Source organism: Panthera pardus, unplaced genomic scaffold (genome assembly GCF_024362965.1).
Source record: "Panthera pardus isolate Hobbes unplaced genomic scaffold, ASM2436296v1 HiC_scaffold_6, whole genome shotgun sequence".
NCBI classification, from domain to species: Eukaryota; Metazoa; Chordata; class Mammalia; order Carnivora; family Felidae; genus Panthera; species Panthera pardus.
This window is the reverse complement of record NW_026526991.1, coordinates 53,346,234-53,360,553: the sequence shown is the minus strand read 5'-3', so window position 1 is coordinate 53,360,553 and position 14,320 is coordinate 53,346,234. Positions and strand designations below refer to the sequence as shown.

At 47.0% G+C, this 14,320-nt stretch overlaps 1 protein-coding gene across 3 annotated transcripts in view; it reads right to left on the bottom strand.

The window, feature by feature from the left end:
• The window catches only part of PPM1H (protein phosphatase, Mg2+/Mn2+ dependent 1H), a 259,081-nt gene that overhangs the window by 39,073 nt on the left and 205,688 nt on the right, over positions 1 to 14,320 (bottom strand). For all 3 annotated transcript variants that reach the window (XM_053895781.1, XM_053895780.1, XM_053895779.1), the window contains exons 7-8: positions 6,911 to 6,974; positions 3,259 to 3,366 (exon numbers count right to left, since the gene is read on the bottom strand). In XM_053895781.1, coding sequence (XP_053751756.1) covers positions 3,259 to 3,366; positions 6,911 to 6,974 — 172 coding nt within the window. The remainder of the gene's footprint in view (positions 1 to 3,258; positions 3,367 to 6,910; positions 6,975 to 14,320) is intronic.

The window sequence follows — 14,320 nt, the reverse complement described above, 5'->3', positions numbered from 1 at the left end:
GTGTCTCCCTCTCTCTCTGACCCTCCCCTATTCATGCTCTGTCTCAAAAATAAATAAACGTTAAAAAAAAAATTAAAAAAAAAAAAGAAGCAACATGATTAGTGTTCCCTGAGGATCCCCCTGCCCCCCCCCCCAGAACATGAGTCATACTCCATTTGTCCCTTTTGCAAAGAAAAAGGTGATGGCACCATTAATATGTCCGATGAGTGCCTCTCTCTCAAGAGGGAAAATATAGAATCCATGAGTCTAGTATTTATTGTTTTCCTCTGGCCGGCAGAGGAAATTATTCCCTCTGGCAATAATTCATGGATCCTGGTGTTGGCCAGAATACAGGGGTCAGGGATCCACTAGCTTCAGTGACGCCTTGGACACTTCAGTGACGCCTTGGATTCTGGTCCTCATCATACAGAATTGGTGTGAGGACTAAAAGACAGACATCTATGGGTTCTTGACAAATGGTCATTATTATTTCCACCCGGCTGACCTCACGTGAAATCCTGGGTGATATCGGGAAATGGGTGTATCTTCCACAGCTTATATTTATTGGAGATATCCCCCTCAGTGGCTTCCTAACCTCCTGTGGCTAGATGTATCTTGAGTGCCAGCCTCAGCAATAAAGACTCTAAAAGAACCACCCCCTTGCTCACAGCCCTGCCAAAGGGGTGGATGTCGGTGGCTGTTTGTGCCCATGGCTCTGCAGAAGACAACGTGAAGGAGTGATTTATAGGCTGGCAAGTCACTCATGGCCTGGTATAAAAAGTGAGTCGACGGGGCGCCTGGGTGGCTCAGTCAGTTGAGTGTCTGACTTTTGGTTTCGTCTCATGTCATGATCTCACAGTTTGTGGGTTTGAGCCCCAAGTCGGGCTCTGCACTAACAGTGAGGAGCCTGCTTGGGATTCTCTGTCTCCCTCTCTCTCTGCCCCTCCCCCTCACACACATTTCTCTCTCTCTCTCCCCCTCTCTCTCAAAAATAAACAAACATTAAAAAAAAATTAGTTGAGTCAATGAGATTCCTCTCTGGTAATCTGTCATCAAGAGTGAGAAACTGAGTTGACTGGTAGCAGAGACACATGGAACTTGATTGGCCACGTTAAGGGTAGAACACCCTCATGAAGGTGACATGCCCTCAGCCCATTGCTGAGGCTCTCCAGGGGTGCCTTGATTCCAGAACCACTCTCCCATAAAGGCTGGCTGTTAACGGTTCTTCCTGTGGACGCCACAAACATCTCTTCTAATAATATTGCAACAAACACCTCCTCTTTTGAATTAGCCTGAGTGGGTTTTGGTTTCCTCCAATGAAAAAAAAAAAGGCTTCAGTAAAACAGCACCTACCAGGGCACCTGGGTAGCTCAGTTGGTTGAGTATCTGACCTCGGCTCAGGTCATGATCTTGCGGTTCGTGAGTTCAAGCCCCACCCACGTTGGGCTCTGTGCTGACAGCTCAGAGCCTGGAGCCTGCTTTCAGATTGTATGTCTCCCTCTCTCTCTACCCCTCCCTTGCCCATTCATTCTCATTCTCTCTCTCTCTCCCCCCCCCCCGCCTCCACTCTCAAATAAATAAACATTAAAAAAAGTAAAACAACACCTACCCTTGGGAAGAACATGCAGATGGAGCCATATCTAAACATTCTGGGCATTTCTGATGCAAGGCGTTGCTTTAACAGGTAACTGCACAGAATGCAAACACCACTGGTCCCCGACTCACCTCTCCCTGGCTCTCCTTTATTGTAACCCTTGGAAAAGTCAAAGCTCTCTCCTTCAACCTTCCTTGCAGCAAGGGGAGGTCATGTGACACAGTTCTGGCCAACGAGATACAAGTGAAGACAGACAGGCCGCCTGCCCCCTCTCTTCCTGCCTCGCCTGAAGATGTTATGCTCAAAGCTGCTTGCAGCTCGCATTCACCATCTCGCAACCATGAAGGAAAAGTCAGAGAAGCAGAGATGCCCGCCCTGGCACGTTGGAGGTGATGCACCAAACAGTAGCAGCCACCAAACTCCAGCCTCCTTGTTATGTGAAAAGAACAGAGCCTTAACCTACTATTACTTAGATTTCTCTGTAACTTAAAAAAGCAAAATGCTTTCTAAAGATATACCCTGAAACAAAACTGGATGTTTCCCATATCATAAGAAAAATGTGTTGTTGGTTTTTTGGGTTGTTTTTTTTTTAACAGTTTCAGGTGAGGGGAAAAAATTTTTTTTTCAATGTTTATTTATTTTTGAGACACAAACACACACACACACACACACACACACACACACACACACACACACACACACACAGAGTGTGAGCAAGGGAGGGGCAGAAAGAAAGGGAGACACAGAATCTGAAGCAGGCTGCAGGCTCCAGGCTCTGAGCCGTCAGCACAGAGCCCGATGTGGGGCTCGAACTCACAAACCACGAAATCATGACCTGAGCCCAAGTCGGATGCTTAACTGACTGAGTCATCCAGGCGTCCCGGAAAAAAAAAATCTTTTAACCAAAGATATGACAACCTGTTTTTCAGTTAACTTCTCTAAACATCAGCTGAATGATACAAGTTCTGCAGGCAATTAAAATCTATGAGGGGATAAAGTATATATGTGAACAAGTATGATATAAAAGCAGAGAGTGGAAATGTCTTAAAAGGTAGCTGCTTTACGTGTCTCAGTATAGAGAGAGACATTATTTCTGGATGGGGGAGGGAGAAATCAGGAAGTCTCCACAGGAGAAGCATGTGTCAAACCCTAGAGAAAAAAAGAATTTGGATGTTTGCAGATGGGAGGAAAGACATTCTAGTCAGAAGGAACAGTTTAAGCAACTGTGGGAAACTGAAGGCCATGTGCAGGAAGGACACAGCAAGTTCTTTCTGGCAAGTTTGGGGGGGAACAAAGATCAAATTTTTGGTCTAGAAAGTCAGACAAATTATAATAAGCCTTGAGTGCCAACCATCGGAGTCTGGGCTTCATTCTCATAGCCCCGGGATATAGTTTCTGAGCAAACGGGTCAGAATGCCTGTTTAGGAAACTTGGCCTGACGACAATATGTGGGATGGATCGAGGAGGCAGGAAATGCCACTCGGTGGCTATGCAACAACCACCTGGGCAGGAAGTGAGGAGGGTATGAAGCAGGACAGTCAGAGGGAGGATGGAGTGGGACAAAGAAACACTGCAGAAGCACATGTGACGAAAGGTGGCTACTGTCTGGGTATGGGGTGCAAGTCATGGGAGGAATCATGTAGAAAATATTTGCACAAAATAGAAACAAAAACCCCATGTAGTACCTCTGGAGCTGAAGACAGGAATGGTTTTATGTAGATGTTGGAGTCATGCACCTTCAGGTCATGGTCCCCAAGTCCCCTGGTCACTCCAATAGTTGCCATTACTCGGGCCTAGGAGTATAAGCAGAGGGTCATCAGAAACACTCATACAGAGAAAGCATTCCTGTCATAATGTGGCTGCCACACGCCAAGAGAGATGCATTAATTTTCCAGTTCATTCTGTCCCTCTCCAGGCCTCCTGCTCCTAACTTAACGTGGGTAGCTGTTTCCAAAGAAGGGCTCGCCAAGGTCACTTATGTACTTAAGGAGTGGTTTTTCTACTGATTATCTTAAGTTTAATGGGTTGCTGCTGTCTCTTTTTGGCTTTCTTTTGTAGAGGCTGGAAGGGCAGCCAGTAAACTAAATCAATACATGTGGGATGTCTACAGCCCCTGAAATCAGCTCAAATCAAATCCAACACGATCCGTCCATCCATCCGTCCGTCTGGGATACACCCACCCTACAAGTATATCTGCCATGTCTCTAGTCCCTGACAGGCACTAGTAAAAGATTAAAAAAAAAAAAAAAAAAAAACAGAGGCAGCTCACCGCCCCACCCCCACCCCCTACCGCCGCCCAAGCTCATATATTATGCTTTATGGTACAGAAAAGAAACGCTTTGCAGCTCTGTCACCTGTCCTGCATAACATCCCCAACCAAGTCCCTCTGGGTGGAGAGGAACAAAATGTCACCTTCTTATAAGTACAAAGAGACCTCAGGGTTGAGACCTCATCACCTGTGCTTTCCGAATAATAAATGAACAGTTTTCTGAATGCTTTAAGGAAATAATACTATTTTACTAATGGCTGCACAGTCAGCCTTTTATCTCCTGGGATGCCACAGATCTGATCTACCCAAACATTTCCTGAGCACCTACTATGTACAGACACCATGCTGTGGGGCACAGATGTCTAAGGACTTGTACCTACTATAAAGGACCTTGCAAAGGGAGATAAGAGGTGCGTGTCTAATAATATGTAAAATATGGCCAAGGGCTGAAAGACACATAAGCCATGGGTTATATGAATTCAGAGGAAGTAAAAATTCTGCTGAGAAGGTTTCCTGGAGGTGGTGGCACTACATTTTTGAGCAGAAGGATGGGCAGCATTGGGATGGGCAAACAGAGGGATGGAATGAAAGTCATTCTCGGTAGAATGGAGGCCAATGGCCTAATGCTTGGATCGTCAATAATATATTCAGTGTCGTTTCATGGGGAGACCTGGGCGTGAATCCTCACTCTACTGTCTGGGTAATGAGATTAACGTACAAACGCTAAGAAACATTACAATCTACCATATTGCCATCATCTTCATCCTGTCTTCCCAAAAAGGCTATGGATTTTGGAGTAGGTTTTGGATCAGTAGATGGGCAGGTTTAAGTGGAAATGAAAGCATGATTTATTTTTTTAAAGGCACAAATCAGAGGGGGTAAAATGCAGACACGTGATGTGAAGCCTGGGGTCCTCTGGTCAGGTGGGCTGCAGAAGAAACTCTCTGCCCCGCTGGGGAGCTGGATCGGCTGGCTCCCTCCTAGCTAAGAAGTGTTCAATCCTGAATTCGAAAATTCAGAGTCCCTTGAGGCCCCTCCACTCTCCCCACTGCAATGGCAGCTTCTCTGGCTGCAAAAGCACAGGTGGGCGTTTTAGTCTAAAGAAATCTGATGTTTCTGCTAGTTACTGAACTTGTTTACAAAGCATGTAGGTGTTACCCACACAAATCTTTAAAAGCATTGGCAGAAATAAAATGAAAAGTTACGGCAGTGAAGTATTCTGGAGCTTTTGGGTAGGTGTATGCAGACGGGAAAGACAAAACCCCTGCAAAGGATCTAGATGGAACTGACAGGTTACAGCTGCAACGATTTCTCAAGAGTCCGCTGACAGGGATCTTGTGCTGCTTTACTATGGAGCAAGTCTGGGACAGAATGGAGCTACAGCAGCTTTTAAATAGGCCATCAGGTACAATGACAGACCTTGCCAGCTGCCTATCACAGAGCTGTCAAGCCCTAATTAACTGAAATGCTTCAGGAACATGATGTCCTGGTGAAAGGAACATCGGCTTAAGGGGGAAAGCCCCTGCTCACTTAAATCTTATTCTGATTATCTTCTAAGAACACATTAGTCCATTGTCCTTTGGTATGGAGGCCAGTATACTGTACGTAACTGACAACTTTATTCAATACTGATGCATTTATTGTCAGGTACCGGGCTGGGCAGATACTAGGGATACAAAGATACTAGGAGGTGGCTCTCAGCTTCCTGGAACTCACTGGGTGTAGCAGGGTCATACTGAGAATCTCAGCCCCACAAAGAGCCGTAGCTGCAGGCACAGGTCACTGGGCTGAGAGATGTGCATTCACCGTACCAATCCTACTGAAAGGTGCACACTATCAGGGACAGAATCCTTTCCTGTCGTGATTCTCAACCAGGGATGGTGAGGTGGAAGGTGGTCCATTTCCATGAACAGGGAAAGTTCGTTTGAAAACTCGTCCCTGTACGAATCGATGTTCATGTTTCACTCCCCTCCATGAAATGTCTCCTTGTACTGACATCATTCCTACCCTGAGCCGCAAACCAAAACCTGCGTGCTCTCTCACACGTGTGTGGCTGGATGCCCGTGCACACACAGGCACATATGCCCACACCTGCCTGTGAAGGCATCCTTCGGTTTTTATGAGGAGTCACTTCATCCTCAAAAAAAAAAAAAAAAATCCTATCGAATACTGGAAAAATTCAGTGGAAGTTTCTTTTTAATGTGAACCATTTTTCACGTCTAACTGGAGCTCTCAGCACAGAGGTGAAGTGTATTCGTGCTCAGAGGAAGAAGGCAGTGCCTCAGAAGTGGTTTGTTCTCACTGGGAAACCAGTTCAAAGCTTCCTCATCCCCAGTCCAGGATGGCCACCTCCTCCAGCCTCGCTCTACTCATGGACCAAGGCGGACAGCGTTCCTTCTCCACAGTGTGCCTGCTGCTGAGGGTGTGGTTCCGACCGGGGCCCTGGGAGCGCGTGGCAAACGCTCCTTGCTAGCTCAGCCTGGGCTCTGGTCCCCGAGCTCCATCAAAGTGAAGCTTTGGGTCCCCTTGCCTGGGGCAAGTGGAGCAGCAGCCTTGCAGAGTCTGAACTCCCATGGTGGCATGGGAGAGCTCTAGAAGCAGGTAGACGACCATGGCTCCACGTGTCCTACCACCCCTGGCTGGCTGTGTGGCTGCCTGAGCGGCTTGCACTTCAGACCCTCAGCTGCTTCTGCTCCCAAATGGATATTCTACCGCCGGCTCTGCCTGCCTCGTGGCTTGGTGTCAGAAATACAAAGAGATAACGTTTGTGGATGTGGTCATGTTTAAACACCATAAGACGTTATGGAAAAGAGATGTGAGAAGGAGAGTGTTATCTTCACAAAAGTGACTTCGGTCCCTTGTGCTCCCCGCTCCCCTCCCCCTCCCCCAGCCCTGCCACTCCTTGGAGACCCTTGAGACAGGAGGCCTGCAGGATGATGGAAGGCGATATTCTTCCAAGCTGTCAAGGCCATAAAATCACAGGCTGCTGAGTGGAACACAGAGACTGCCATGGGCTGTGCAGAGACAGAGCCTTGCTCTCTCAGTCCGGGGGCAGTGCACATGCCTACCTTCTTGCCTTCTCCATATATAAGGGGAAACTTCAGGTCATCATCCTCAATGGTTTTGTATGCCCTGTAGGGGGATAAACAACATTTACAAAAAAAGGTTTGCACTCAGTGACCCGCTGCCCTGACACAGGCGACCGGGTACTTCATTCTCCCTGACACTCCTTCCATCACTCACCGCACTGCCAACCTCTTTGTGCCTGGACTTCTTCTTACGGAAGTGCACGTTTGTGCATGTAATTAACAAATCAGAAGATATCAAGTGTGTGTTTACTTGCAGAGGGAGAGGATAAGGTGGTATATTTGTAATCGGCAAGAAGGGGAGGTGGGTTTCTGTCCTGGGTGTTTTGTGCCTGTACGATAGTGAAGCCCCAGCAGCAGTGACAAGGGTCTTGTCCTTAACCCAGAGCTGGAAAACAGCAGAGCTCAGAGGCAGATGGAGTGTGAAACTGCTCCAGGAGCTGGTTCTGACCTTCAGGGGTTGTTTATACCAAAGCAGCCTCGTATTGGGATGGCTGGAGAAGGAATATTTAGAGCCTGTTTGACCTCTGTGTGATATTCAAGGTTGGCAGAAAATTCTTTGTTTCACAATAGCTATTAAATGGCCATTCGACACACGGAAAGAAAAGCCAGTTTATGCTTCAGTGGTTTATTCCAGACATGGTTGTCCAAATGCCATTACATACACAGCAGAGGCTGGCCAGGCTAACCCAGGAGAGAAAATGAAGTCTGTGTCTTGCAATTTTGCTCATAAGAAGTTAGAAAACAAAAAGCAAAGGAATGTGGCACTTGATTACTAACTATGCCACTTTGGGCAAGTAGCTCCACCTTTTTTGGTCTCAGTTTCCTTACCTGTAAAATGAGGATCATCACAGAGGATGTAACGAGCTGAGCACAGAGCCTGGCACTTGGGAAGCACTCATTTAGTGGTAGCTTTACTAATACTTCGTAGATAACTAATAGTTGGTACCCCAGCTCCCCTTTCTGCAAAATGGGGAGAGCACTACCTCCAAGAAGTATTAGTATTACACTAAGTAAAAACCGGGTAGCTTCTATTAGGCTAGGTGCTAGAAACAAGACGCTTCTCGGAAGTAATGTCTGCTGAGTGCACAAAGAAAACTAATTTGTGAAATGGGCTCCTAATCTTGGATGTATACAGGCAACTTGGGAGTGAGCATGCAATCAAATTTATGGAAGCTCTTGATACACAAACGAATGCAATCCAATTCAAAAAGAGTTCAACCCCAAAGCTAATGCCGGGACACCTTTATTTCCAGGGAAGTTATTTAGGTAAGGTGCTCCTTCCCAAGGGACCAGTGAAGCTTTGGCACCAGATGTGCCTGGGCTTCCTGTTCAGCCCTGAGCGAGCGAGTGAGCCTCTCTGGATTTCAGGATCCTCATTAATCAGAGAGGGGGAAACTGAAACTTACTGGTGGGGTTGAAGATGAACATGGGCTAATGACCGTGCTGAGATCACGAAGTATTCAGCACGGTGCCCGGCACATGCCAGTTGCTGGTACAGCCATCATGTGAGCCCAGAGGTACTCTAGGAATTCAATTTTCAAAAAAAACCATACTATATCCTTTCCCCAAATCTATCAAATTAACACGCGGTGGAAACAGCTACTCTGATGTTTTTATACTCACATGAACTATTTAAAACGCTGTGGTATACAAGTCACTTGGGGAGCAAATAGAGCTATTATTAGAATACACTCAGCTTGGGGACTGAATGAGTTCTTAGCCCAGTGGTTCTCAACCCTGGCTGTACACGGAATCACCTGGGAGGGCTTTAAAAAGTTCAGACGCCCATGGGGCGCCTGGGTGGCTCAGTCAGTTAAGCAACTTTGGCTCAGGTCAAGAACTCGTGGTTTGTGAGTTCAACCCCTGCATTGGGCTCTGTGCTGACAGCTCGGAGCCTGGAACCTGCTTCGGATTCTATGTCTCCCTCTCTCTCTGTTCCTCCCCCAGTTGTACTGTCTCTCTCTGTCTCAAAAATAAAGATTAAAAAAAAAATTTTTTTTTTTAAAATCCAGATGCCCATGTCACCGCTCAGAGCAATTAAATCTGACCTCTGGGGATGAGAGCCAGTCATTGGATTTTTTTTTTTGTTTTTGTTTTTAAGCTCCCAGGTGATTCTATTGTGTAGCCAAAGTTGAGAACCACCACTATAGACCAAGTGTCATTGCTCATATTCAAAATCAGTTGAGCAACTAGCTTGACTCTAAAGATGATGTATGGCTCAAGGGACAGGAGGGAAATGGCCTGGGAGAGGCTCTAAAGTGGGCGTGAGCAGGGCTTGGGGACGAGGCCAGGAGAGGGACTGGGGCCTGGAGACCAAGATCCAGGAGTCAGAGATTAAATGGGAGGCAGAAGGCAGCAGCTCCAGCCCCAGTGACTGGAAATTACTTAGAGTTCAGTACAGATAGGCTAAGAGCACTCTTAACAGGCTTGAAAAGGCAGCCACAGAGCTGTTCTCAGATCCCCCGAAAGCCCAGGCAATCAAATCCTCTCAGGGCAGAGACCTTCAGGAGCATGAAGTCTGTGTTACCACAGCTCCGAAAGACAAACACTAACCTTGGAGGTGTCACCCACAGCGTCAAGTGCAAATTCTAATATTTTAGTTGCTCTATTTTCATCTTTGAAAACAACAAAAATACTAAAACTAGAAACGAAACTTTCAAAAAGCCTTATTCTGTTCCTGCCATTACTGGTTTTCAATCATGTGAGAGCCCTCTCCCCTGCTGTCACCAACAAATGACAAGGGTAAATAACTACCAATAAAGAAGTACAACACCCTCACCCCCTCAACCTTTCTGGGTCCTAAGCACAGGTCATCATATACAGGCAGGCGGACTTCCTTTTTCACAGTGAAAGTCTGGTATAATAAAGAACAAAACAAGAGTCCAGACTGGCAGCTTGATTAAAGTCTGTATAAATTAGTGATCGCCAACAATCATGACAGCTGCTATGACTTACCAAACACCTGCCCCACACTGGGCTTGGTGCTACGTCTCAAATGTCTCCTAGGTTCTGCAATGTCCTATTCGAGGGGACTGAGGCTCAGAAAGGTTAAGTGACTTTCCCAGGATCACAGACCATCTTAGTGGCCTAAAGCTAGCCTCTAACATCCCCGGAAAACACACCAAAAAAAGGGGGCTTCAGGGCTCAGCTCTGGGGATTTCTCATTCTAGCTGAAAAATCTGAGATGAGACCATTATTATCTGCCTGTCAGTGGGAGAAAAGCAGGCATTGGTTGAAGAAAAGGTCTTTTTGGCACAAGGGGAAAAGAGGCAAAAGAACAAAAGGTGCCCATGTGGGGACAAAACTGGTGGCTGTTTCACTACACGGTCCACAGGGAAGCCAGTGGGAAGCCAGGGAAGCACCAGGCTGTGTCCTCAGACCCACCACTACTTAGCAGGCATTTCACTATGGCTGAAGAGCCTGGCAGAGGCCTCTCCCGCGGACAGCAGGCCTCCCTCAAACATGTGTCTGGAGTTGAAGGGGGCCACTCCTGTTCCTACCCATTTGTAAGCCCTGTTTGCTATTCATATTGCATGGTACTTCATGGTCCAGGCTGTAGACTCTGTATTTCCAGCTCAGCCCTGGATTCTGCCCTTCTCAGCTGGGGGACACAAGATAAGGACAATGGTTTGAAGTTTGAGCTCCAAGAAAGGGAGTTACTTGGGACATACAATAAATAGAAAACGTCCAGAAATAGAAATTAATAGAAAATGGGTGGCTCAGACGGTTAAGTGTTGGGACTGTTGGGTTTCAGCTTAGGTCATGATCTGAGTTCCTGGGATCGAGCCCTGGGTCAGGCTCTGTGCTGACTACTTGGGATTCTGTCTCTCCCTCTCTCTCTGCCCCGCTTCTGCTGGTGCTCTTTCTCTCTCTCAAAATAAACAAACATTAAAAAAAATGTCTATAATGGGGCTCCTGGGTGGCTTAGTCGGTTGAGTGTCTGACTTCAGCTCAGGTCACGATCTCACGGTTTGTGACTTCGAGCCCCACATCTGGCTTGCTGCTATCAGCATCTCTCTCTGCCCCTTCCCTCTCTCAAAAAGAAATAAATTAAAAAAAAATTTTAAGAAAATTTCTATTCCTTATCAGATCCCATGATTTCTCAAATCCTGATTAAATTTAAAGATTCCAAATACCAACTACTCACTAGTTTCTACCATAATATAACTGACCAGAGATGATATTCAAATAATTACTTGTTACAAGAAAGCAAAACTGAAAGGCTTAGGAAAGATTTTCAGAGTAACTCTTATTTTGAGTCAGTCCTTAATGAATATTTATGAGGCCAATTGACAGAAAGAAGAGAAAAAAAATCAAGGCTTAAAAAGGGCTGAATTAAAGGGCTTTCCCTAAGCGGAGGCAAGTTTCATTAAGCAAAGAAGTTTCCATTAAACTTTTTTTTTTTTAAGTAATGGTTTCCTCTGCAATGTTGATTTGGCAAAGCTGAAAAGACGAGGCACCACGGGTCCAGACCTACTGGAAAGAAAAGCACTACTAAGTCGGCTATACCTCAAGTGCAGGAGTCCCTGCTATAATAATATACCTCATACTGGTCCCCAGTCTCTGTCATGGAATTGACTGCTCTGGACAGTCACTACCTGGGAGCAGTGCAACAGGCAGCATCAGCCCATTCCATTGGAGAGCAGCCCTGGGAAGTTCTTTCTTAAACCATCCAGTCAGCCACTGGTGTATTTCTTTTTCTTTTCTTTTTTTTATTATTTTTATTTATTTATTTTCTTAATTTATTTTTTTAATTTATTTTTGCGACAGAGAGAGACAGAGCATGAGCAGGGGAGGGGCAGAGAGAGAGGGAGACACAGAATCCGAAGCAGGCTCCAGGCTCTGAGCTGTCAGCACAGAGCCTGATGCGGGGCTCGAACCCACAGACTGTGAGATCATGACCTGAGCCGAAGTCGGACGCTTAACCGACTAAGCCACCCAGGCGCCCCATCTTTTCTTTTTTTTAATGTTAACTTATTTTGAGAGAGGGAGAGTGCAAGCGAGCGAGAGAGTGGGGGAGGGGCAGAGACAGGGAGAGAACTCCAAGCAGGATCAGCGCTATCAGCACTGAGCCTGACACGGGGCTTGATCTCACGAACCTTGAGATCAGGACCCGAGCCAAAAGCAAGAGTCGGACGCTTAACCGACTGAGGCACCCAGGCGCCCCGCCATTGGTGTATTTCAATGCCCCGTGACTCCTAAGGTAAGAGGGAGGCAGTGACTGCTCCCACCTCACCCACCCTTCCAGACCGAGGCCTGCTGCCACTGAGTCAGCCCCTCCACCTGCTCACACACCCCCAGCCTCGCCGTCAGGATGCTCTCCCATCCTCCCTGATGACCCACCCCTAGGTTCACAGGTGGCTTCCCACTCTTTCCCCTGCTGTTATGCTCAGTAATTTTACATGTGTGAATGATGCTTCTGGAATCCTGGCTTCATAACTCCCAACCTACTTCCTGATGATCTTCCTTAAGGCTCCCCAGCACCAAGGACATCTTTCCTCAGAGACTCCCACTGTGAGCTATCTCTCCTCTCTCGCTGGGGCTCTCAGGCCACTTCGCATCCATGGTTCCATCACTCTAACGACCCCCTGGCCATACGTGTTCATCGTCCAGCCTCCACCTTTTGACCGCTTTCCTTGCTGGCAGCCTAGAATTCCTCCCCCACCTGATCTTCTGGTAAGAGGCAAATACAACAGCAATGAATTGAGGGCTTTGTCTGTTGACATTCTGCCAAATACTGTCACCTCTCCCTTTCCAACAAACAGGTCCAATACCTTCTCTTGCCCACGCAATTGCAATCCCCTCACCAGACCCTGCAATTATCTAGGTAAGAGCAGACGGTGCCAGGATCAGGGTGATGGCGGTGAAGGTGCTGAAAAACCGCTCAGTTTTGTCCTTTATCTCTATTCTCAGAGCACCCAGAGTAATTATTTTAAAATGTCAGATAGCGTCATTACCCTGCTCAAACCCCCCAATGATTTACCCATCATACTCTAAATAAAAGCCAAGTAATGAAATGACCTTCTTTAACATTGCTCCCCTCCCCCAATTTTCTTATTCCCCTTCTCTGTTTTATTTTTGTTCTTGCCATCCACCCCCATCTAACACTTAAAAGTATTTTACTTCCTGATGTTTCTTTTCTCTACTGCTCCCCTACACCCCCTTCCCCCATTAAGTTCTGTGAGGACAGAGGTGTTCATCTCACCACATGTGGCATCCCTGGTATTGGAGAGAGTGCCCGATGCATAACGAGTGCCTAGCAAATAGCTGACGAAGTGAGCAAATCAATGAATGCCATGTACCTCAGGCAGCGGCTTTACTCTGTTCTACACAGATTTACAAAACAAAAAACAAAGCGCTCTCTTGCTCTCCCGGACTGCTTCCCGGGTCTCAGGGGTGCAGTTTGCAGCTGATGCCTCACCCACAGGCACGTCCCTTGCCTGCCTCTGGTTTTAGCTGGCTGGGCGCTGCTCTGTGCATTCTCTGAACATCTGAACTCAAGAGGTCCCTGTACAGGCGGTCCTCTCACCCTTCTGACGAGTAGCAACTACAGGACTCCTCCAGGGTGAACACATCTCGTCTCAGGGTCAGTTTTGTGATTTTTTTTTTTTTTTTGAGAGAGAGAGAGAGAGAGAGAGAGAGAGAGAGAGAGGTTTGCTTATATTTACAGACCGGCCGAGCAGCCTGCTAGCCAGTCTCCCACAACCACTTCTCTTTTTTCACGGACAGTCCTCACTCCTCAGCTTAAAATTCCCCATTGGCTTTCCATACAAAACATAACCCAACGACAAGGCCCCGTGTGATCTGATCTTTGCACGCCGCTCTGACATCTGTTATCACGCCACTATGCTCTCCTCACGCCAGCTCTCTGGCTGGCTCTAGGACATGCCATGGGGGGTGGGGAGGGGGCCTTGCTGTCCCCTGTGCCTGGGCCATTCTTCCCCCAAGTCCTCCCAGCCTTCTCTGAGTGCTCCAGCTGACCAGGCTTCAGCTCTTCATGGTGCTTACATAACACAATTTGAAACTACCTATTAAGTTTGTTTACTTGTTTACATCTCCCCCCACCCCTGCCCTGGAACATTAGCTCAATGAAGGCAGGCATTTTGGTCTTATTCACTGCTATTCCCTCCTGTGGACAACTGTGCAGGCACACTGTGCACGTAAAGTAGATACCAGCTAAGTGGATGAACAGATGGACGAACGCTCGTACTTCCTCCTTAGCACACATGCTTCCATCCAAAGACATAACCAAGTGTTGGCTTCCCCCATTCATTTTGCTTTAATGGTACGCTTTTTTATGGCCGAAATTCAGGGCTGAGTCCTTCCTATCAGTGATACCTTGGACTTCTTTTTACCTCTTTACATTAAAATTTTAGGTTCACCTTTATT